Source organism: Larus michahellis, chromosome 10 (genome assembly GCF_964199755.1).
Source record: "Larus michahellis chromosome 10, bLarMic1.1, whole genome shotgun sequence".
NCBI classification, from domain to species: Eukaryota; Metazoa; Chordata; class Aves; order Charadriiformes; family Laridae; genus Larus; species Larus michahellis.
Window position 1 is genome coordinate 24,252,630 of NC_133905.1, and position 25,096 is coordinate 24,277,725.

General features: G+C 47.6%; 1 protein-coding gene across 27 annotated transcripts in view; it reads right to left on the reverse strand.

Annotated features, from left to right (window-relative positions):
- The window catches only part of WNK2 (WNK lysine deficient protein kinase 2), a 123,583-nt gene extending 102,420 nt beyond the window's left edge, over window positions 1–21,163 (reverse strand). For all 27 annotated transcript variants that reach the window (XM_074602985.1, XM_074602984.1, XM_074602977.1 and 24 more), the window contains exons 1-2: window positions 20,843–21,163; window positions 19,858–20,664 (exon numbers count right to left, since the gene is read on the reverse strand). In XM_074602985.1, the coding sequence (XP_074459086.1) occupies window positions 19,858–20,637 (780 nt within the window). In that variant the 5' untranslated portion in view covers window positions 20,638–20,664; window positions 20,843–21,163. The remainder of the gene's footprint in view (window positions 1–19,857; window positions 20,665–20,842) is intronic.
- Between the last annotated feature and the right edge of the window lie 3,933 nt (window positions 21,164–25,096).

Genomic DNA, 25,096 nt, shown 5'->3' on the forward strand with positions numbered 1-25,096 from the left:
TTCATTCCCAATAGGATGTTTTGGTTTCGGTTGTTGGTTTGGGTTTTTTTTGTTGGGTTTTTTTTTTTTTTTTAAAGTCTATTAACTACATTAAGTCCTTCAGAACATTACCCTGAATAAAAACGGTTTCAAATGTAAGAGACAAAAATAGGATAGGAAATAAATACGTCAACAGAGGTTTGGCCTAGAGATGCAATGCACAAATCTTCCAGCTTTCCACCCTACGGACAACCAAGGGCAGCTCCTGGTCCTGCTGTGACAGACCCGAAGCCCTCCTGCGGTGCCCTCCTGGCGGCGAGCTTTCGGCACTGGCAAGTAGACAAAAAGAAGAAACGGGCACCAAGGCCGTGCACCATAAAATTAAGACATTTCACATGGAGATAAGATTTAGCAACTTGAACACACACAACCAAACTTTTCAATAAACCTGGCAGGCTCAGGGGGAACAGGGTGAGGGTGTGATATTTCCATCTTTCACCTGTGGAGGCTGCCATGGGAAAAGACCAGTTCATCTGCAGCTTCTGAAAGGAACCACAAAATACAGGCATAAGAAATAAACCCCTTACCTGTTGAACTTTAAAAGGAAAAAAAAAACCGCACAACTCTAGGGTAACTTCTTAACTATCTTTAATTCACATAGCCTTTTCTAGAGCAGGAAAAACCTCAAGTGAACGTCCGGGAATTTTCTCCCTGAAAACTGAGATGAGGCTAGCTAAAGAAATTGTTCTCATCACACCCCTTTCTCCCAAAACATGTTTCCATGAGAAAAGGACCTTATTTCCTCCTCTAATAATATGCATGTAAAATGTATGTTATCAAACGAGCTTTTCGGCGCTAGCTCCCAGCACACATTACAGGCCATTGGCTACCGAGACACAACACACATTTTCTACTCAGGAAAGCGGCACAGAATCACAGAATGGTGGGGGTTGGAAGGGCCCTCTGGAGATCATCCTGTCTAACTCCCTGCCAGAGCAGGGTCACCCAGAGCAGGTGGCACAGGAACGCATCCAGGCGGGGTTGGGATGTCTCCAGAGACGGAGACTCCCCCACCTCTCTGGGCAGCCTGTGCCAGGGCTCTGCCACCCTCACAGCAAAGAAGTTCCTCCTCAGGTTTAGGTGGAACTTCCCATGCTCAAGTTTGTGCCCGTTACCCCTTGTCCTGTCCCCGGGCACCACGGAGAAGAGCCTGGCCCCATCCTCCTGACACCCACCCTTTCAGTATTTATAAGCGTTGATAAGGTCCCCCCTCAGCCATCTTTTTTCCAGACTGAAGAGACCCAAATCCCTCAGCCTTCCTTCATCAGAGAGGTGTTCCAGTCCCCTCAGCATCTTGGTAGCCCTTTGCTGTCCCCTCCCCAGCAGTTCCCTGTCCCTCTTGACCCGGGGAGCCCAGAACTGGACACAGTGCTCCAGACGTGGCCTCCCCAGGGCAGAGCAGAGGGGGAGAGGGGGAGGCACAGCACACACTAGATCAGCCATTCCTGCTCTTTCCCCCAACTAAAACATTAAATCCAGAAAATTTCTCCTTACCCTCTTCCGCTCTTTCAATTAACCTGGTTGCAGCATTTCTCTGCATTTCTCTGCCACAGTGCAAAAAGAGCAAAAAGAGATTAATTCTCTCCGTGAGAATTAATCGCTACCAGCACACTGTGCTGAGCCTTTTACTTTGACCAAAGCTTGGTTTTCATCAAGCTCTAGAGGAGAAAGTTTTCAAAGACCACTCATTTTATATTAACACTCTCAAAACAAATACAATTTGATTTACTGCAAATATCATCCTTTTCCAAAAAGATGTATTTTTAGTTTAAAAGACTAAATTTTAGTCTGAAGGACTAAAAGCATACAAGTTGGAACTCCAAGAGGTTCCAAGCAGCTGTAGTTAAATTCTGGTTATCTCAAAAAAGGTTGCTCAGAAGTATCCAGCAGAGGACTTGTTGCGGCAGGAGGCCGGATTAATCTTACCAGCAGATTCACCCAATTTCCAGAGAACTCAATGGTTTTAATATCACAAATAAAAGTAATAATAATAAAACATCAACATCTATATAGGGATTATCATCCCATACAAAAACACTGGAGCATTTTTAAGATCAAAGAAAAACTTCTTACGCGTCACAGTGATCTACTTAAAATATTTTAAAGCTTGGTTTTCAGACGTTTTCAAAATTAGAAATTCTAAGAGCAGCTTGTTGACTGCAGTGTAAGAAGAGTTTTAGCACAGCCCTCCTTGGAGTTGCAATTTCCTTTTCAGGATCAAATTTCTCAACTTTCCAGCATCTTCTCCTGTGGCAGCACACGACCAGCACCACCTCGTACAGCGTATTCAAGAGAAAGCTGATGTATCCCTTGCAGCGTAAAGACGATTAAAATATTTGTAAAAGCAAGGCTTTGGTAGAACTCGACACCCCAGTACACTCCGGGTACTTTTTAAAGACAGCACTTGAGAATTCACAAACTAAAGACAAATTTTTTTTTTTTTGTAAATCATTCAGGCGTGCTTTGCCTACCAGAAGTACATTATATATTCTGCACCGCTACAATTAAGAGTGTCACATACTGCAATTAATTTTAAAAATCTGCATACTTTAAAGAGTCTTTTAACAAAGAATAATATTCACTGTGATAATCTTACTTGCTAAATTTGTGAGGACATTGACAATTTTAGATTCTTGTATGGCACCTGTACAAACATTTTATCCTCCTTATGATTACTATTGCACGCTTTGGGGTTTATTTAAAAGTAACTCTCACACCCATCTTATGGCTATGCAGTAAAACCGAGCAAACAAAGGCTAAACATTCGTCATGAATATGTAAGCAAACAGCAACTCAACAGGTGAGAGCAAAGTAATCTCAATCAAATCACACTACCGCTATTACTTAATGAATTCCCCGCTCCGCTCGCAGTATTGGTACCAGATATGTCACATACCAGCTATTTAACAAGCCTTAACGCTACAAAATGAACCCAGCGAGCAGGTATAATGTTCCTTAAAATGGTTTCTTGAAGAAAGGGAGAATGACTGGATTTTTCTCCGAAAAGCAGGAGAAGCACTTCAACATATATTTTCAGCTCCACATCTAGGGTTAAGGAGAAGTCAATCAACCGAACCACTGACTCTCTAGCTACGTTGTAAAAATATATATATTTACAAATATGCTGATTGCGACGTGTTTTCCTTTGGTGAAATTACAGGTCTGGTACAGGCTTACATGCTGCCACTGCTGTACACTGTATCGAGTTGCTTTCATTATCTCTCTTCGATTAAAATAAATTGTTTGTTCACTTTAATCTTGCAAGAGCAATAACACTCTGGAGACCTGCTATCATCACACCACTATCAGGGCAAGGAATTATTTTAAAATCAGGAAAATTTATATAGTAATTTTGGGCAGACCAAAGAATAAAAGCTGCTGCTGTGGGAATGTTACTACATTTCAAAATACCTGGCATGTTTAAAACACAAACTGAACACAATGCTTATTGAAACAAAAGCATAAACCTTGGCTCGGAGATTTTAAAACTTTGGTACATGAGCACCTGCGAGGTAGTAGGCAGCTTTTTTTGGTTTTCCCTTTTTTTTTTTTTAAACTGAGCTCATTAAAACAGGTGAATAGGTTTTCATGAGCAATTATTCATCTGTCTTAGACCTATAAGAGTAATTAACATTTAAGTATGTTTAAGATCTTCTGGTTAAACCAGTCCTTCCATTTCTCCATTCACACAATTAAACACTCCGCTTTGTCACTGATTATAGCTCGTTCCGACCCTTAAATATGTATCCTCTGAGAAAAATACATGCAAAACTCTAGTAGGTTGACGGAAGAACTTAATAAATGCTCTTCAGAATTGATGCAATGATGATAAACAAGGAGTAGTTTTTACTTCATTCATCCAGGTTGGGAAATGACTTTAAAACAGACTTGAAGCACTCTACTGCGTTCTCCACGCAGACTGCATAATCACCCACCCCTTATTGTATAAATGGGTTCTTTGTAGCATAGAATCAGAATGCTTTGGGCTGGAAGGGACCTTTAAAGCCCACCCAGTGCCACCCCCTGCCCTGGGCAGGGACACCTCCCACCAGCCCAGGTTGCTCCAAGCCCCGTCCAACCTGGCCTTGAACCCCTCCAGGGATGGGGCAGCCACAGCTTCTCTGGGCAACCTGGGCCAGGGGCTCACCACCCTCGCACCAAAGAATTTCTTCCTAAACTCCAATCTAAATCTCTCCTCTTCTAGTTTAAAACTGTTCCCCCTTGTGCTATCGCTCCCCTCCCTGCTCCAGAGTCCATCCCCAGCTTTCCTGGAGCCCCTTTAGGGACTGGAAGGGGCTGGAAGGTCTCCCCGGAGCCTTCTCTTCTCCAGGCTGAACCCCCCCCAGCTCTCTCAGCCTGTCCTCACAGCAGAGGGGCTCCAGCCCTCCCAGCATCTCCGGGGTCTCCTCTGGCCCCGCTCCAACAGCTCCGTGTCCTTCTGCTGTTGGTGCCCCAGGGCTGGAGGCAGCACTGCAGGGGGGTCTCCCCAGAGCGGAGCAGAGGGGCAGAATCCCCCCCCTCGCCCTGCTGCCCATGCTGCTGGGGATGCAGCCCAGGGTGCTGGTGGCTTTTTGGGCTGCCAGCGCACATTGCTGGGTCACGTTGTGCTTCTCATCCACCAACACCCCCAAGTCTTTCTCCTCAGGGCTGCTCTCCATGCATTCTCTGCCCAGCCTGTATCATCTGTGCTTGGGATTGCCCCGACTCACGTGCAGGACCTTATGCGCGGCCTTGTTGAACCTCATGAGGTTCGCAGAGGCCCACCTCTCCAGCCTGTCCAATAGCGCTCTGCCAGCACTACAAATAACGCAGCTGACTCTCTTTTGGCAGGCTGTCAGTGGGACGCAGAAGATCGCTGCCCCTCTAGAGCACTGCTCCAGCAGCGCTGGGTCCCAGCAGGACCTGCAGCTTCCCCAGCACACCTCTGCTCCAGCAACCTTCCTCCAGCTCCATGAGACCCCTCCAGAGGAGTGGAGCAGCATCTTTTCAGGACGCATGCCGTCAGCACAGGCTGCAGCTCTCCTTACAGCACTCGTCTCCAGTCTGGAGGATGTTTTGCATCTTTCACAGACTTAATAAACTTCTGAAGAGCAAAACAAGCCTAAGAAAACTCATCCCATCTAATTATTTCTAGTGGTTGTCAGTAAAAAATTCAAAGGCTGCTTTCCAGCCTTTGTTTCTTCAGGAATTTATAGAGTCACACAATAGTTTTGGTTTGAAGGGACCCTTAAAGGCCATCTAGTCCAACACTCCTGCAGTGAGCAGGAACATCCTCGTCTAGACCAGGTTGCTGCCCTGATGCTGTGTGCGTGCACGTCTCCCCTGTTGTCCACAATACAGTTAGCGAGTAAATCGGGGTAGCGACTCACAGAAACAAAGCAACTTTGATTTTTCAGGAAAATGGATGCGAAAGAAATTCTCTCATTCTCCCCACTGAAGGAAAGAGTGCAGAGAAAGCACGACCCTAGCAGCTGTAAAATCCAAAGAAAAGCACATTCAAAAAGAACCAAACTGTGAGGAGCACCTTCACAGGGGGTTCACGACTTACTAGGTACCGAGGACTCCAACTACAAGAGGATTTCATTAGTTACCTGCTGACGGAAATCCATTTTGAAATATACGTTATATATCACTTAAGGTACAAAGGTCACAGTTCGTTAGAAATTAGCGTTGTCTCTTTCTGCACACAAAAAATAGCTTAGTGGAAATGTTTTAATGACTTTTGCCTCCGTCTACCAGAGAATTCATAAATTACCATTTTAGCTCTAGAAATCAGAGGTAACGCAACTAGAACAGTGGTTACTTCGGCATGCGTAAGAGACAATATATAAATTTTATCGAAGTTTTTTTTAAAAAGCATTTACAGCATGCGTACTGTTAAACCACATCAGGATTAGGGTAGCTAAGCGTCAACAAGGCAGTCAGAAAGACCACAAGTCATCGGTCACTGCTAAGAATCAGAAACTAACAATTATTGCACAAGAAGTTATAAACTGCCTTTTCATCTCTTCTCACTAGACGCTACCTCATTCTCCTCTGTTTCTCTGACGTTCATCTGAGGTTCACTGGGGTTTTCAAAAGGATCAGAAGCTCCCCCAACCATGTCACTGCTGCACAAAGCAGCTGCCCAAGAAAACTCCTCAGACAGCCGGAAGACTGTTAGGTGAAATAATATCTTATGAGACTAATCAAAGAAGATAATGTCATGTGCTTGTGAAGATGATCCTCTAAAGAAAAGAAAGGAACATAAAAGGGAACAAGTGTATTTCTACACACCCTGGGCCGGTGCAGAAGGTGTTAGAGAGCAGAACGTTGTCCTTGTAACTTTTTGGGTGGTAGTGGGACAGCGAAAAGAAGGAACAAGAAGGAAAAAAGATATTAAACTGCTTTGTAAAAGCCTATTGGAAAGTTTTTATGAAGTAGCATCCATTTTTAATAAAGCCTCCCTAACAATGTGCAAAGGAATGCGGGAACAGGTTGATAAACCACCCTATAATCCTTCCCTAATCTGTAACTAAACCAGACCAGCATCGGTCACAGCCCTCACAGTGAGAATTTGGGATTCAGCACCAACACCGATGTCATTTTTAGATGCTAGGTTAGTAAGCTGTGTATTTTCTGTTGCACCCTGTTCAGGCAAAGCTAACTCCCCCCATCGCAGACCCTCCAGTTTCAGTCATTCTCCATCACTACAGAATCATAGAATTGTCCAGGTTGGGAGGGACCTTTCAGATCATTGAGTCCAACCATCAACCTAACTCTGACAAAAACCACCACTAACCCATGTCCCTCAGCACCATGTCTGCCCGACTTTTAAATCCCTCCAGGGATGGCCATTCCACCACTGCCCTGGGCAGCCTCTTCCAATGCTTAATAACACTTTCAGTATAAAAATTTTTTCCTAATATCCATCCTAAACCTCCCCCGGTGCAACATGAGGCCCTTTCCTCTTGTCCCATCGCCTGTTCCTTGGGAGAAGAGCCCGACCCCCCCTGGCTACCCCCTCCTTTCAGGGGGTTGCAGAGAGCGAGACGGTCTCCCCTCGGCCCCCTTTTCTCCAGGCTGAACACCCCCAGCTCCCTCAGCCGCTCCTCACAGGACTTGTGCTCCAGACCCCTCACCGGCTCCGTTGCCCTTCTCTGGACACGCTCCAGCACCTCAGCGTCTTCCCTGTGGTGAGGGGCCCAAAACTGGACACAGCCCTCGAGGTGGGGCCTCACCAGTGCCCAGCACAGGGGGACCATCACTTCCCTAGTCCTGCTGGCCACACTGTTCCTGACACAGGCCAGGATGCTGCTGGCCTTCTTGGCCACCCGACCAACACCCCCAGGGCCTTTTCTGTCAGCAGCTCTCCAGCTGCTCACCCTCAAGCCTGCAGCATTCATGGGGTTCTTGTGACCCAAGTGCAGGACCCGGCACTTGGCCTTGCTGAACCTCACACCATTGGCCTCGGCCCATCCATCCAGCCTGTGCAGATCCCTCTGTAGAGCCTTCCGACCCTCCAGCAGATCAACACTCCTGCCCAACTCGGTGTCATCTGCAAACTTACTGAGGGTGCACTCGATCCCCTCGTCCAGATGATTGATAAAGATATTAAACAGAAGCAGCCCCAATAGCGAGCCCTGGGGAACACCACTTGGGGCTGGCCGCCAACTGGCTTGAACTCCATTCCCCACCACTCTTTGGGCCCAGCCATCCAGACAGTGTTTCACCCAGTGAAGTGTATACCCGTCCAAGCCATGAGCAGCCAGTTCCTCCAGGAGGATGCTGTGGAAAACTCTATCAAAGGCCGTACTAAAGTCCAGATAAACAACATCCACAGCCTTTCCCTCCTCCACTGAGTGGGTCACCTTGTCATAGAAGGAGATCAGGTTTGTCAAGCAGGACCTGCCTTTCATGAACCCATGCTGACTGAGCCTGAACACCTGGTTGTCCTTCATGGTTCCCTCCCACCAGTGGACCACACTGCCCAGCAACACTTGTTATAAACTGAGTTCAGATGTTCAGCAACATCACAAAAAAATTAAGAAAAATATGGATAGCTATCAGCATGGTAAGAGTCAATAAACATCCACAGTCCCATTCGTTTGCAGGAGTTGCTTTTGAATACAGACTCCATCAACTGAAGAGTCTCAGTTCACACACAAGAGCCCAAAACCAAAGCTATTTAGAGGAAAAGTTTTCTTTGAAGCTCACATGTGAGTGAGCACCAGCCTGTTCTCCCCTTCCCTCACACCACCTGAGAGATAACTCTAAAAAAGTATTTAATGTTACATAGAGGAAGAATTTCTGTTTCTGATAGTTTTGTAGCTCCAGAGGTTAAAATCTTATAATGCTGGCTTCATCTAAGTAAACAGATGCACGTCTCAGATCACATGCATTTTAAGTATTAACTATATCTCATAGTATGGGATGTCAGAATTATCCCTGGAAGCAGCAAGCACAGCTGCTTTTCTCCTCTCACACAACAACCCTCCCATATTAGCAGCCCAGGTGTTGAGGTAGGATATTTTGCGGTAGGGGTATGGGCTTTGGCAGAGTGCACAGGAGTGGAGAAAGCACAGGAATTCAAGTAGTCAAGCCACATAAAATATCTATCATTTGTTCCAGAGAGTTAAAAAGAGGTTTCATTTCATTTCCCTCTCCCAACCACAGATATTTGCTACAAGTTTCTTTCTCCTCTACTTTGAAAAGGCGGCTTAATCCTCTTCCACATACAAGGATTCAGAGAGTTGTCTGTAGCCTAGAGGAAACCGCAGGGTGCCTTTGCAGGAGTATCTTGTATCACGTGGGAATCTATCCAGTTGGCTTAATTTAACATGAGACTATAAAAATAAAGCATAGAATTGACCTGGGTCCAAATGCACTCTTCTGAAAGCACTTGCAGCTCTGACACCCAGTCCTCCAGCTGCCACTATACTGAAGGCACCAGGCCTTTTCTTAAGATGAGGTGCCCGCAGAAGCTCAGGTCTCCTGCATACACCCTGTATGGCCTCAGTCTTAACCACGGTCAGTGCCCACCTTGTACATAAACACAGCTGGGACCCAGAAACAAACCGTTCAGCCACTCCTCAAATAGTTGAAGCCAAGAGACATTTGCGGAGCACACCTACCACTCTGTGAAAGAGCTGTTGACAGCACCTACTTCCCCTCTTATAGGGCACCTAGAGGAGGTATTGCCCATCTCCCATCCCACGACAGCAATACCAAAGGACTTAATGAACAGGGGAGTTGCAGTCCAGATTTCCACCCGCACCTGCTACAGTCATTGGAGCCTTTCTCAAAGCCTCCCAGCTATGACACTCACAGCTAAGGGAAGCATGAGGAGCACACCTCCTGCCGCTTTGTGCCTCCCAAGACAGGAGACTCTTCCATTCTCAGATAAATGGATCCCAAGAGGAAACATTGGAGCCTGCTGGATAGGACACCCCTCCAGCAGAGTGGTTAGCCACAGGTCTCACCCACTCCGGGCAGTTTATGTGATGGAGCAACCAGCCGCTGAATGGAGCCTTCCCCATCAGCACGCTGCTCTTTTGGTCCTTGCTCTGAGCCAACACAGGTCGCTACCCGCTCTGCTGGCGGCACACCTAACAGGTTACGCTTTCCATCTTTATAGGAACTGGCCCCAGATGTCAGAGTTTAGCACCCGCTGCCTGATGTGGGTCTGAAACCAGCTTAAGCAGACGGTCCTTAAGGTCCAAAATGAAGACTCCAGAGTGAGTTCTCTATTTAAAGACCAAGTGATCAAGGCCACTTGACACCAGGGGGGCTCAGCAGCTCAAACTTGCTTCAGGTAACTTAATTCAGTCCAAGAGTCTGCCGTGCATCTGAGGACCAGGAGGAGCTTCCCTTTCCCTCTTTACCCTTTTTTTATTTTTAAAAACATCTCCATGTTTCCTGGAACAGTGCTATAAGCGCTTCAAATTAACAAGGCCCTTACAATACGAATAATGCCCAAACATTATATCATGTTCTCCCCCTTCACTTGCCCCCATCTGCCTGCACTGGAAGTTCTGGAGCTCGCAGGCTTCAGTTAGGGTGAACTGCCACTAAATTCATTAATGAACACAAGGTATTGCAACTTGCACAAAAATAAAATTAGAAGCCTGGAGGGCAGCAGGGACTGGTGCTACATCTCCAGAAGCACATGTAAAACACACCACACCAGGGAGAACATAACCTGAAGAGCCAGGATCGCAGATGGGCTATAAGCAACCATTCCAGGTTGTTCTTACCACTTCATTTTACTCTATATGCCATGGCTTAATATAAGCGGCAGTGTATTTTCTCTACTTCGACTATTAATTTTGCATATGCACAAACATTAAGTACATGCAAAGCCACCCATGTCAGTCGTGATTGCACTGTTTGCCAAAGGACAAAAATATTCTCATCCCCCACTAGTAATCAAAGGCAATACAAGTCTTACTGTAATTGAGAGAAAAGTCAGTCTATTTTATTAGCGCAACACTCACTTTATTATCTCCAACAATCTTCAAAACAAACACTGATGTGAAAGAGAAACAAAACAAGTCCAAACACACATAACCATAGCAATTTTCCTTAATTAATCAGTAAAGCCTAGAACAAAACAGAACTCTTTGGAATCCATTTCACAAGATCTAGATGTCATCAAATGTTTCAGCAGAGAGCTGCGCAGGCCTGCAGCAATGAGATACATCCGCTGGAAAGTCTGCGATTCCCCCCCCTCTTCTACACTGTTCTATTTTAATAGACAAAATTGATTCTGCTCAGTCAACCGCCACAGCTGTATTAGCTCCACTGAGTACAATGGGTCACCCAAAATGTTGCTCTAACTGAAAAAATCCAGACAGCATCAGGAAAAGCAATGTTAAAAAGCTGCTTATTGTACAAAAATCTGGAATAAACACCATAATTTTAATCCTTCAAGCACACGCCAGCGAGAGAAAGGAACATCCATTTCAGAAGCAGACATAGGCAATGCCTGGTTTATACCGCTTTTGTAAAATAAATACTCAGATCTCCATATATGAAGTGACCAACTGTCATTTGTTCTTTTTAAAAAAGCCTTATTTTATAGAATATAAACAATTTTTGATTATTTAGCTAAAAAAAAAACCTTCCTCCATCTGTTCAGTCTTACTGGGTTTTAGACAGTTTTAAGTACTTGAAACACGCTGACCAAGGCATTTGGACAAGCCCTGCTCACGCAGGGGTCCACGGAACGCTTGGTACAGCGCCCCACTTTATTAAGGCCCATACTTTGCTAAATAGTTAATGGAAAGGTAAGATAGTTCCCAAAAGGATAAACATAGCTAGGAAAAGAAAAAAAAAAAGTCAGCCATCATCCCTACAAGATTTACACTCAAATTCTTGGGGTTAGGATGAAACAAAAAGCCTTTGAAGTAGTTTTCAGGAGAGCTAGACTACAGCAGGACTTCCAGAATGTGAGAAAGATGAATTGGCTATACATCTCCCCCCCACCCAAAAAAAAAAAAAGCATTGCAAAAAGAGGACTTGGTTATAACAAAAATGCCCATTTCATTTCAGGTTTTCTTTTTTTTCAGAAAAAGCTAGGAATCAAAATAGTGTTAAGTTTACTTACCTAACCAAAAATTACATTAGAATTCAAATTAACTTTAGTAAAGCGCTGCAGAGATTCGTAATAGGATCAAATACTAAAGGCGTGCTTAATTTTCCTTTAAGAAGTCAGGAATGAAGACCAGATTGAATCCACAAAAAAAATAGCCAAATAAGATAAAAACACCGTAAGTGTTACTTGACCCTGCATTCTCCTATCTGTTTTCCCTCAGAGTTCATGAATAAGTGTTTTGTATCCCTCTGTAGCAAACAGCCGAAGAACAGATGGTATTAGGTCTTAAGTTACTCCTTCCTTGATAGTTTAAGCAACATGTATATTCCCATAATATGGCATTTCATTTTACTCATTACTCCCACTGCATATTTAACCACCATATTATACAGCTGTTATGCTGCATTAACACAATACCAAAAAAATTATTTGCCAGTAAATCACTTATAAAATCCAATTGTGTACACTGACATCTGATATGAATTAAAATGCATGCGCACTTATATGGAATATTCTAGAGGAGTGGAGAAAACCTATCAGCTCCAGAAATGTGCTTATTTGGAATAACACTGTGGCCACAACAGGGCTAGACAGGCCACAGCGTGTTTAGTAGGGGTAGTAAGTTTGGATTTTTTTTTAAAAAAGCACTGTCAGGATGATGGCGAACTGAAAACCCAGGTATGTAAGACCATTCAAGCCTGAAATGGAACATCTTCCAAAAATAAAATTCAAGATGAATATGATTATATGAATTTGCTTATTTTTTCTTTCAGGGATTGAGTGGATGGATGCCACCACACCCCATTTCACCGTACATGTTTGGAGTAAGCCAAGTCACTGCTAACAAAGCTGTCGCTCTAGAAAGGTTTTGGTACACATTTATTGCCAACTGACTTAGAACCTCAGCCTAAGTTCATCAATCCTTATGGACAACTGGCTGGCAACTAAGATGCTTCCTAAGGCTGAGAGGTGTTCAGCAAGACTATGTGTCCACAACACAGGTGACCACAGGAGACACAGGACTTGCGACCTTCCTTTCGCACTGAATTCTGTATCTTTTACATGGGAATGATCATCTGCAAGGCGCAAGTCAGAAGAACAGCTCAGAAGCTAATTCTTAATGGACAAAATTCCCCCAAAGCAAGCTTCTTTGGATAAACATCACGCCAAAAGGAGGTACAGACTTGATTTCTGTGGAGGACAATGAGATTTTACTCAGGGATATGGGAAGCTACTTATGGTTTCAGGATTAGTCCATTCCAGAGCAAGTGACCACCTAATACACAGAACAGGCTCTATTTTGTTATTTATGTGGAAACTGGATTTAGAAAGATCTACAAGTACTCTTTGGGAAGGAGAGGGAGGTATGGAGAATGAGGGTGCGCACCTTGCTTTTTACATACTGAACAGCTCACGCTTTCACCAACTGATCCAAACCCATTTCATATTTGCTCTGCAGAAGTTAAACGGAGGCAGAGAGGAGCTAAGACTCCTCTCTCTAAATATAAAGAAAAATCAGAGATTTGAAAGTATCTGTCACCTTGCGGTTTTAACACCTGGTCCAGACACCACTGCAGTTTAAGATGTTGCAGAAAATATAATCATAAACTTCATTGCTGGCATCAAGGCAGGTTTCTCATCTCAGAGCAGGCAGGAGAGCATAGGAACAGCAGCGAGTTGGTTCCTCCATTTCAGAGCCACATAGGAATAGCAAGATACTAGATGAAGGTTTATTCCAGCAGACTTCTCAACTCCAGGGAAAAAAAAAAAAAAACAACTTTCCCCTTCCTTGCCCGGCTAGGTTTCAGGCCCACGGGAATCAACATGGGATGCACCCAAGCTTTCTAATAGGCCAGTGTCACTTCAGGGAAATAACGCATTTCCAGGTGTAACCTTCAGAGGAAAACCAGTTCTGCTTCTGCATGAGCATTTCAGATCTTCTCCAAACATTATTTGCATAAACCCCTCCCGCTTCAGATCAATGAAGATATCTCTTCCACCAGGAGTGCCAAGTGTCATACATCTCACATGACGTGCCTTTGGCTGCCCTTTCCTTGTGCTTTCAGGCTGTCCGGGTATCACGCATCAGCACCTACCTTATATTTATGTTTTCTGGCCTGTCATACTACCACTGAGCCTACAGAACACTCAGGTAAATATCCTGCTGCTGGCAATCACAGAGTGGCAGGGGTGGGAAGGGACCTCTGGAGATGATCCTGTCCAACCCCCTGCCAGAGCAGGGTCACCCGGAGCAGGTTGGACCGGAACACATCCAGGCGGGTTTGGAATGTCTCCAGAGACTCAACAGCTATGTCATGGCAAGTCTAAAAACCGATCTTCCCCTTATCAGACAGTTGCAGCAAGCTCTTCTCAGCATTCAGACCTACCACTCCAGCTGGGCTCCTGAAGCATGAGAGATTTCTCTCTACCTCCCTCTCAACACTCCTTTCCCACCTGACCCTTACAGTAGGGCCTCTCCCCACCCAAGAATCACTCCTCGCAACCTCGGCAGCATCTCTGATCTCCCAGAGCAGAAACCCTGATAACTCCAGTAACCAACAGCTGAATTGCTATTGCTGCCCTTCTTTTAGCACATCATCAGCAGTGCCTCTGAGCTTCCTTCAGACCCCTGGTACACCCTAACCGCAGAACCAGGCAGCAATCAGACCATAAATGTAAGCGTGCCGTACACACGAGTCAGATGGCATACCGAGTGCAAATGCTACTAAGATAACAGCTTGCAACATCAACTTATTTTCCCCTGTCAGCTGTGGACCAGAGATGACCAAAGGGACCAGGAATATCCTTTACACCGAGTTCTGCTTTTATTTTAAGTCATTTCCTCGTACTGCAACTGGACCCCACACATTGGCATGAGAAGTTTAACCAGGATCAGAAAAGCATACGACAAACTTTTCGGCAAATTGTACTCCAAAGCAAAAGAAAGGAGTCTTATTCAATTCAAAGGCAGAATGTGAAGTCTGACCCAGCTCTATTTCATTTACAGAATTTGAGAAGCAGTCTATTAATAGTTCACAGCCATATCCCTGTCCTGCTTCTCCATGTCAGGGCAACAGCTACACTAACAAACACCAGCGATACAGGCACATGTTTTCATATTGACACTGCAAAGCAGAGCTAAACCAATTGTTTAAATTTAAACAGCAGTCGCTATCTCAAGAATTAACTCGAAACAGACAATATTAGTCTCCGAGTTAATTTAATACGAGCACACAGCACCACCAGATTCAAGCTTTCAGATACAGCCTCACTCCTTTCTTCTCCCAGAGAGACTTTCTAAATTATTCTGTTGATTTACACTACGAGGTTTACCCAGCCAATAAATTAACAGCATAGATAGTAACCAGCTACTATTTCGACATCAGATGAATGCTGTCAGCCAACAAAAGCCAGAGTACCACACCAGTGAAAATGCTGAAGATGTTACCTTTTCCAGAAAGGAATCCCCTAGATTCTTGATAGAGGCCTAGGACATGCCCTTCCTTCCACATAATTTAATTTTGCCAGAAGTGACTTGCCAGCTAGAATAACATGAACTTGCTTTAACATTATCCGTTTTGCAGGCTCCCACTTTTAACCACGCAAATGTATCTGCTTACACAAAAACATGAGCCACGGACCTTCAGTACTGCCTTGAACAGCTACCACAGAACTTCTAAGTGGACATAAAATGGAAAAGAATGCTTAAAAACCTAAGAAAATATTTACATAGGCATCATGACCTTCTCGCATACATAAGGTAGCATGTTTTGAAACAAGCTGCCTGCTTTTCCTCCCTTCATCCACTCAAACTAGGAATTTTGCTTCAAGAAAAGACTACCGGCCATCAAAACAAATTAGAGAGTTCACATAGGGCTAGCATAAATGATTTTACATGCCCTTTTTCTTCACCTTACATTAAAACAAAGTCTAATCTCATCTTGTACTTCTAGAATATTCAATGCCATATTGAAATCAGCCAGTTATCAGCCAATCTGGATGAGCTTCTCATTTAAGGAATAAAAACTGAGATCAAGAAAAAGAAGTTATCTGTTCCCATGCTAATACTGCATAGGAATCAAATGAAAGAAGTGTTCAGAAACATATTCACACTTAGAACTTCATTTCCAGTTAAGATCTGTGCCCTCCAAAAATTTGAGACTCCCGAATACCCGAGTTACTTAAGACATATGAGGTACTTTTGCATTCATTCATTGGTTCTGGCAGTTTGAAAAGACTGGCAATGACATAAAAAAAGGAAAAAGTGCTATAGAACTATGAAGTAAAACACTTATCTTGTAAAGATAATGTTTTCCCTGCAGAACTATATACCAGAAGCTTGGCAGAAAAGCTGCAGGTGTGGGGAGTACGAAGCTGCCCCCGTTGAGTGGCACGTCTATTTGTGGCTGTTTTACCATTCCAGCCCCCTTGGTTTGGTGGCCATTCAGAAAGTGTGGTCAGAGCTATTCTAATACCCTTGATTTCTAATTCCAGCTATACGGGCAGGGAAGGAGAACTGACCTCTGTTCATCCTTCACTCTGACATAGCTCCCCAAATACCTCTAACATCTGATACCCGACCTGAGCTCCCTCCCAGGGAGCATCAAGGACTCCCACACATTCTCATGCGGAACACCTGGAGGCCAAGCGTCCTGAAGAAACCAGCGTCCATCCAACCACTGGTACGGTATGCAGAGCGGCGAAAAAGTCTCAGGCAACCAGTGGAAAAAGTCCAGCTTCCCTGTGGCGTTCACCAACAGGCATCTCTCACCTCCCCACCATGGGTACAGCAACAGCAGGGTGAGACACTCTATCCTTTCCATATTTTCAACAAAGAAAACTAAAATTAAATACAATTCAACAGAAGCTCAGCATTCAGAGTCCAAGTGAGAACCACAAAGTACAGTGAGGTCTTTGCATTTGAGATCGCACCAGGTTTGACCCTTCTGCAGTTTCCCTACGTGTTCCCAAAGAGAAGTAGGATGGGGATTTTGAAACCATTCATCTAACTAAAAAGATTATTTGGCTTGCCAGCAGTGAATTGGCAAAAGCCTATATTCCTTATTCATGACCTAACGTTTTACTTAGGAGTGCAACACTGAAATACTGTTACGCTGAAGCCTCACCACACAGCAATTGTATGCCACCAATTAAAATTAATTATAGCTGTTGAAAACCTTAGAATGCAAACCCTTCCAAACTGCAAGGGCATGCTAATCCTGCTCTAATGCTTCAGTTTCAGGAAGGAAAAATATACTTAATTTCTAGCTAGAATTTGACTATAGCTTTCACGTCTTCTCAGACAGGCCTAAACCCCAGATCTAGTTTGGTTAGCACTTGGATGCTACCCTAATCCAAGCCATGATGACGGTTCTGAACCCTAAAGCCATCTTTTCAATGAAATAAAACCACTGAACAAGAATGGCTCACAAGGTCTTTGTACAGACAGACAAAAAAAGAGACAGACGCACAGCACAACCGGGGTGAAAAAAGTGCTGAGCAAGGACAGAGGATTAATGCCTGCGTGGAACCTCAATACTGCTAGTCTTTAACTCTCAAGCTCCAAAACTAACAAGCACAAGTGCATCTCCAGAAGAAAGACAAAGTACAGTTTGTTGCAATTTTTGTGCAAAAAGGCTCCGGGATGGGTTTTGACGGTGTGAGACTGCAGAGGAAGTCATTTTCTCTCCAACAGCATGGTGGTGACAGATGCCACTCGAGTCTTCTGCTACATATATCTGAACTTAAAATTTCTACAGAGAAAGAGACAAACGGGGGCATATCTAACTGGCACAGCTTACATAAAAGTGTTCAAAATGCCGTGAATAACATGATTACTTGACAGCACCCTCTGAATGGTTTCCCAGTAAGACTCCCTAGCTGAATTACGAGCGTACAGTACAAGTCAAAAAACCCAAGACAACACCCAGCTACTCACACCTTCTCCTGATTGCCTCCTTCATGCAAACCCACCCTGAGAGCACCGGCTTTAACCCTGTGGCGATTAAAGTCTTTTGTCATTCAGCCAGGCTTTCTCAATCCAAACCGGAGTGCTGGCTTTCAAAATTCACGTACCATCTCCTCTTACCCGGCCTCCAGCGTCGCCTCCAAGATAGCAGTGTTTAGGGACACCCAGCAGCCCTGCCTGCTTCTATGGATTCACACCAATTTCTCTAAAGCAGTCAAAGAAGAGTTTTTTCTATAATTAGAGGCCTAAAAACAAATTCCGTATTAAACTGAAAATATCTAGTAGTAAGATCTGATTTAAGCTGACACACATATAATGGAAGCTAGTGGGAATTACAGATGATTTCTTCACATGCAGTTGGTTCAAGAATTCCTAAACGAGTGTAACTAGGAATAAGCAAACCAACCACCAGGTAAGCGTCATACTGCAATTTTGTCTTCCCAATCTCTTTCTTGGGTGTAAATGACCCAAACTGTGGCATTTCAATACACTGTGTTCCCCAATACATTTGGCAGTCTTTTGCAGTTAAAGTGGTTCTGTTACAGAAAATATTTGGAACACGCACCTCTCTTGACTCCCCAGCTAGAGCATAGCGAGGAGATTTGGCAGCAGGATGAACTCCTGCTTGGTGGGCTCGAACTGGCCTACGCCGCTGGGACCCACAGCCCGACAACACCGGCCTCTTCCTGCGTCCCAATCATCCCCCGCCAGCACCCGGCTCTCATCCCAAATCAGTGTCAGGCTGCAAAGCAGAGCCTTACGCGCTCCGCTTCCAGCTGAAGGCAGACAAAGCCCAGGCCTGCCCAAGGCTCTCCTCCTCTGTAAAGCCCCTGGCAATCTCCAGCCCCCCCCAGCACCCCCCAGGCTGGGGGAGAGGGGTTAAACCCCGCACCACGCGTCCTTCAGGTCCTCCACTCCAGGCCTTACCTTGCCCAACTGCTGTGGCTCAGTATTTTGCCTTCCTGGCTAATAAAAGCCAGGGGAATGCATGATTACGAAGGCTGAGAAGTGCTCCCCATTAAGGAAGTAGTGCTGGACTGAATTATGATTATATTGTGTAATGAAATCATTAGGGAATACAAATGGGGCTGCACATCCATCCCCACCTACCCCAGGAAGCCAGGAGTGACTTACAAACAGATTGGGCCAACATTCAAAAATAAACAAACAATCAGGAGCTCGGGCTTATGACATCACATTATTTACATGTCTCAAATACTCTCACAGGCCATAAAGCTCAGTCAGCCAGTGGGAATTTACGGCCCCCAAATTATAACGAAATCGTCCAGTTCCCCCCAAAATTACAGAGTAACTCAGACTAAGTTAACAGCTCAAGAAAAAAAATCCAAATCTGTCTTCATTTTTTTCCTTAGCTAGGTCTCACTCAACCGGATGCTAACAGAAATGGGGTATGTAACAGACACGAAAAGCTTCACAAAGAAAAAAGCATATACTGGTGTAATTTTTACAGAAGCAAGACTATAGATATCATGAAGAAAAAAGGTAACAGCTGTGTCCCAATCCAGCAAAAGACAGTATCTAAACCCTCACTCTCTTTAGACGTTACTGCACGACTTCACTCTAAAGATCTAGAGCTCAAATCGGGTATTTATTTAAAATCTTCCTTTTAAAAGGTATTTGGATACGCAGCTCTTTGACCTAACATGATGCCTAAATAAAGGCAAGCACTAGGGTGCTTTCAGAGGTTCAATTCACAAGAAGCTGGTGACAGTCGCAATTTTAGAGCGGGGGAAAGGGCAAGTGAAGGGGCAGCAGATCTTCAGTCTTTATAAAAGCATCACTTATTTATATTTGCAGCAAAAGGAAAGTTCACTCCTGCAAATGCACTCCAACTCGATTTACGTTCGGTGTCTTTTTAATAGAGACCGGCTGCTCCCCTCCTGCTAAATCAAGCTGCTGAAGCGCTGGGGTTGGGGGAAGCGGGGAGCTCCATCTCACTCTTTTGGGCGTGCTTTGCGCATTTGGAGAGAGCGACTCGTGACCTTTTTATGCAATATGACAGGTCCTATGGCAGCACGGCTGGTGTGGGCAGCCAGAGCGCAGGGCCGAGAGGGTTAAGCCTGGGAGGAGTGTACATAAGGTGGTAGATCCAGAGCCAATGAGAATATTGCGCTATAGTTAGACACTGGATACTAAGCAAGGGTGACTATAAAGGCTGCTCAAAGCTGAGCGTCTGTAGATGACACCGGCATGTTGCCCTTAGCTCCTAGGCTTACAAAGCAGAAAAAACCACAGGAGGATCAGCTCGGCTTACCTGAAGTTCACACCACGCAACTTCCACCCATGTCTCCGTGTCCAGACCCTTATAGACCGTTTTGAAGGAGCCCCTCCCGAGTTCAATATCAAACTTTAGGAACCTGCCATCCAGCGAGGTGGCAACTGCCTTCATATCAGCCTCCTCCTCAGGCTCCTCTTTCTTAGTCTTGCTCTGATCTTTGGAAGCATCCGATGCCTCTTTCCTCTCCGCATCTTTGCCAGCTTCCTTCTGCTCCTCAGCCCCTGCGACAGTGCCCGGGGCTGGCGCTGCCTTCAGCTCCCCAGAAGGCTCGGCCTCCAGGCACCCCTTCTCCACGGCCCTGTGCCCCGCCTTCGCCCTCTCCGCAATTATCCTCCGGGTTTTGGGGAGCAGGATGATTTTCCTCTGATGCTCTGACTCGGGAAGGTCGAAAGCAGGTTCCTCCTGGTCTGAGTCCACCACGCTCCGCCGCAGGAACCGCTGATGGACCATTTTGGGATCCCTGGAGCAGGGCCCGCGGAGCGGCGGGGCAGGGGCTCCCGGGGCCCCCGGCACTGCAGCAGCGGCCGCCCCGCTCCCCCCGCCACCGCCGGGGCCATCCATATTCATGCTCGTCTCCGCAGCCGGGGGAGCGCCGGGCTCGGCAGTCGCTGGAACCCCGCCACGGCCGCCGCCTCCTCCGCCGCCTCCTCTGCCTCCCCGCCGAGGTGCCGATCTGGCATCGCCCCCAGTTTCCATGAGGTCTGAGGTGTCCGCGCCCGCCGCCGCCCCCGGGCTGGGGGAGTCACCGTGGTCCATGCCCGCGCCGAGCCGCCCCACCGCCACCTGCCAGGGGAAAGGCAGAGCCTGAGGCACCGGCCGCCGGGCACCGCTCCCCGGGGCTCCGCAGCGGGCCGGGCCCTGCCCGCCTCCTCCCCCCCCACCCCCCACCGCCTTCCCCGGGCTCAGGTGCGCGGCGGGGCCGCCTCACCTGCGGCGGGGCCGCGCACAAAGGCTGACTTACGTGCGGAGCGGGGGGCCGCCGTGCTCAGCGCCATGGACGGGGATGAGAAGGGCGGCGGGGAGAAGGGGCGGGTTCCGCCCTGCGCCCGCCCGGCTGTGCGCGCCGCGGAGCGGGCGCCGAACGAGCCGGCTGCCGGCAGCGGGGCTCGGTGCGCGGCGCGGCCCGCCCCTGCAGCACGCCCGGCCCGGCCTCCCCCTCCGCTCCCGGCGCTCAGGGCCCCTCTGCCCGCGGCCGGCCCTGCGGCAGCCCCCGCTGCGGCCCCACGGGCCGCCCCCGCCCCGCCGCCGCTACCGCCGCCACCGCCGCCGCGCTTTTGTCAATGGAAGCGCTGCCCGGCCGGCGCCCCATTTAAGGCACCGGCGCTCGGCGGCCGCCAATGAGGCTGCGGAGGGCGGACGGCCCCCCCCGCCCCGCCCGGCCCGGCCCCCGCCGCCGCCGCCGCCGCCGCCGCCGGAGACAATGGGAGGGTCCCGGCCCCGCCGCCGCCTGGCCCCGCGGCAGCGCCCGCCCCCGCCGGCAGGTGCCCCCGCACCGCTCCGCTCCGCCCCGCCCCGCCTCGCACCGCGCCGCACCGCGCCGCACCGAGGAGCATCGTCCCGCGGGTCCATCCGCGCTCCCGGGCCGCGTGCCTCGGGGAGGGGACTGCGCCAAACGGGCGCTGGTTGCCGGGGGCAGCGGAGGGGAAGGGTGCCTGGGGCAAACGCAACACTCCTCCGGCCCGGCGTTTTTCAGAATCCTTGGGAGGTAAAGCGGGAACCAGGGGGCAGGTTCCGCGCAGCATCCTCAGAGCAGGACATGGCCCAGTACCGCAGCCTGTCGGGGCTGGGGGCTCCAGCACACCTCTGCCGCACGGATCCGGTGGTTTTCTTTGTTCAGCTTTTTTTTTTTTTTCTCTTTTTTTCTCATTCCTAGCAGTTCATGAATCGTTCTGTGAATATTGACCTCACAGAATCACAGAATCCTAGCGTCGTTTAGGTTGATAGGGATCTTTAAGATCATTGAGTCCCACCATCTCCAACCACCCAACACTGCCAAAACCACCACTTAAACCATGTCCCTCAGCACCACGTCTACCTGTCTTTTAAATACCTCCAATGATGGCAATTCCACTGCTTCCCTGGGCAGCCCATCCCAATGTTTAAAAACCCTTTTGGTGAAGAAATTGTTCTGAAAATTTTTCCATCCTAAACCTCCCCTGGCGCAATTTGAGGCCGTTTCCTCTGGTTCTATTAGCTTAGACCGTGGGAAACCTGCTCTTGTGAGACCCCACCTGGAGTACTGCATCCAGCTTGGGAATCCTCAGCACAAGAAGGACACGGAGCTGTTGGAGCGGGTCCAGAGGAGGCCCCGGAGATGCTGGGAGGGCTGGAGCCCCTCTGCTGGGAGGACAGGCTGAGAGAGCTGGGGGGGTTCAGCCTGGAGAAGAGAAGGCTCCGGGGAGACCTAATAGCGGCCTTCCAGTACCTGAAGGGGACAGGAAGGATGGGGAGGGACTCTTTATCAGGGAGTGTCATGATAGGACACGGGGTAACAGTTTCAAACTGAAGGAGTGGAAATTTGGATTGGATATTAGAAATAAACTCTCTGCTGTGAGGGTGGTGAGCCCCTGGCCCAGGTTGCCCAGAGAAGCTGTGGCTGCCCCATCCCTGGAGGGGTTCAAGGCCAGGTTGGACGGGGCTTGGAGCAGCCTGGACTGGTGGGAGGTGTCCCTGCCCAGGGCAGGGGAGTTGGAACTGGATGATCTTTAAGGTCCCTTCCAACATAAAGCCTTCTATGATTCTACGAAACCTGGATGTGAAGCCCAGACTGTGGGTCAGGCTGGAGACACGGGACACTTGCTTTGCTAAAGGCTGCGCCCGTCAACACCTGTGACATTTCTGCTCTGTAAATTCAGGAAAGGACTCTGCTCTCCACTACTGCCAAGCTTGCTTTCCTAAGTGTTAGGTGTTCATACAAACATACCATATGTTTTAGTAATTAAAATTTAACAAAAAAAAAAAAAAAAAAAAGAGAAGGTTTACCAAGTAATTATTCCCCAAGATTTCTGAAGGAAAGGAAGTTGACTGCCAGGAAACCATAATTACTTTTTCTTTTAATTAATTCGTTTTTAGTTAAGGATGTTTTAAAAAAACAACTTTTAAAATAAGAAAAGCAGGTGGTCATTTTAAATAGAATCTCTGGCGTTTTAATTTTAAAAAACATGGTTGATGACTAATAAGTCAGCGTTATGGATACATTCGATCTTTCAGTGGTTTGTTTTTCAAAGCGTTCAAATAGATCGGATGTTTCTAGGGCTTGCGATTGTGGCGTAAAACACAGGTTTGCCTGATGCGTAGAAATACAGAATGGTACCGTTAGTGCTGTATGCCAGGCTCTTACCCCGCAGAGAGAGGTTTAATAAACAGAAAGCTGTGCGAAGCTGCCAAGAGAAAAGCAGGGAAGGTTCAGAGCTCTGACACCTTCTCCTAGATATTACGTAAACTTGACCTAGAACTTTCTTCCCAGCCAGCGAAATTCCCACCACCATGTAGAAAACAGGACATGATTCAGGCTAATGAGACAACTAAAAGTAGCAGGCAACACTTCACTCTGCGGGTGGGTGGGAGAAAATGGGGAGTATTTTAGAGCTGACCAAATACCGAAACCAGCCACCAAGAAAAATATCGGGGAAAATACAAAGAGTTAATTCCCCCACTTGCCTTTCACCGCCAGGCCTTCTTGGAGGAAGGCATCACATCCGCGGGTGAGGAGAGCACCACAAACCGGCCTCGGGAGGTCACACAGGCGCTGCACCGGTGACTCCCCACCCGTCCTCAGCACGGTGACTCCCCACCCGTCCTCAGCACAGGCAAGCCCAGCGTGACCCGGCCTCACAACAGCTGAGTTCCCTCTGGTGGTTGTGGTGCCGTCCCATGTCCAGATGGTGCCTACTGCTCTTCCCGTGTCCGTTTGGCCACTGAAAAATTAACATCATTTGCATGTCACAAACTTAATCGTGGTCCACTATCACGTGCTCTGAATCTATTTACGCGGATGATTTTTAACAATACTTAAACAGAAAGAAAAAGCTTCTTCGCCCTCCTACTGTCTGGCATTTTCCACGTCGAGATACGCTTGCTCGGCATCCCCGGGTGGATCCCTCGAGGGCAGGCTGGCTGCGGGTGGCGATGGGTCACAGGGGGAGGACCAGGGCGCAGACTCTGGCTGGATCACGGGTGCGCAGCGACACCTGAGAGCGTCAGCAGCTCTGGAGCTGGTGCACGGTCTGATCCAGTGCTCTTCCGGCACCTAACGACAGCCTTTCTCAGCAGCGTGATGCTCCCCAGCCAGATGGAGAATCGTTCTGCTGCCCGTCCCAGCCTTCCCGGGTGTCGAGGACCATAGGGGACGCAGCAGCTGGAGAGACGTTGAGCACTCCGTTCTCTGATGTCGCTGTTTGGGGGGTCCCACAGCCAGCCTGCCATTCCAGAGCTTGACAGCTGCGCAGGGTGGGCTCTAAGGAAACCTAAAGGTACAGACCGGCACACTCCTCATTTCCACCACTTCGCCAAAGACCCCACAGCTGATGTGAACAGAGCCCTACAAGCTGCATTTCCATAAGCTATTTTATTGGGTTTCCTCTACCTGCCTCAATTCACCCAGAACAGAAATAGAATCACAGAACAGTGAGGGTGGGAAGGGCCCTCTGGAGATGATCCCGTCCAACCCCCTGCCACAGCAGGGTCACCCAGAGCAGGTGGCACAGGAACGTGTCCACGCGGGGTTGGGATGTCTCCAGAGATGGAGACTCCCCCACCTCTCTGGGCAGCCTGTGCCAGGGCTCTGCCACCCTCACAGGAAAGTTTTTCCTGACGTTGAGATGGTACTTCCTATGTTCCAGCTTCTTCTGCTGTCCCGATTTCGGCTCTGCGTGAGCCAGTAGACAGATGGACAGAGAGATAAGAGTATGCTTTATTACCAAAGGGCACAGAAAAAGATAAATGGTTACGGAATCACAGAATGGTTCAGGTTGGAAGGGACCTTAAAGATCATCTCATTCCAAGCCCCCTGCCCTGGGCAGGGACACCTCCCACTAGACCAGGCTGCTCAAAGCCCCGTCCAGCCTGGCCTTGAACACTTCCAAGGATGACTTCCAGGGTTGCAGTTTTCCTGATTGTTAGAGTGTCACCAGAGCGAGCTGGAGGGAGATTCACCACTGAGAGCATGCTGGTGTGCAGGCAGCATTGTAAATTATAGCATGTTTCAACAAAAAGG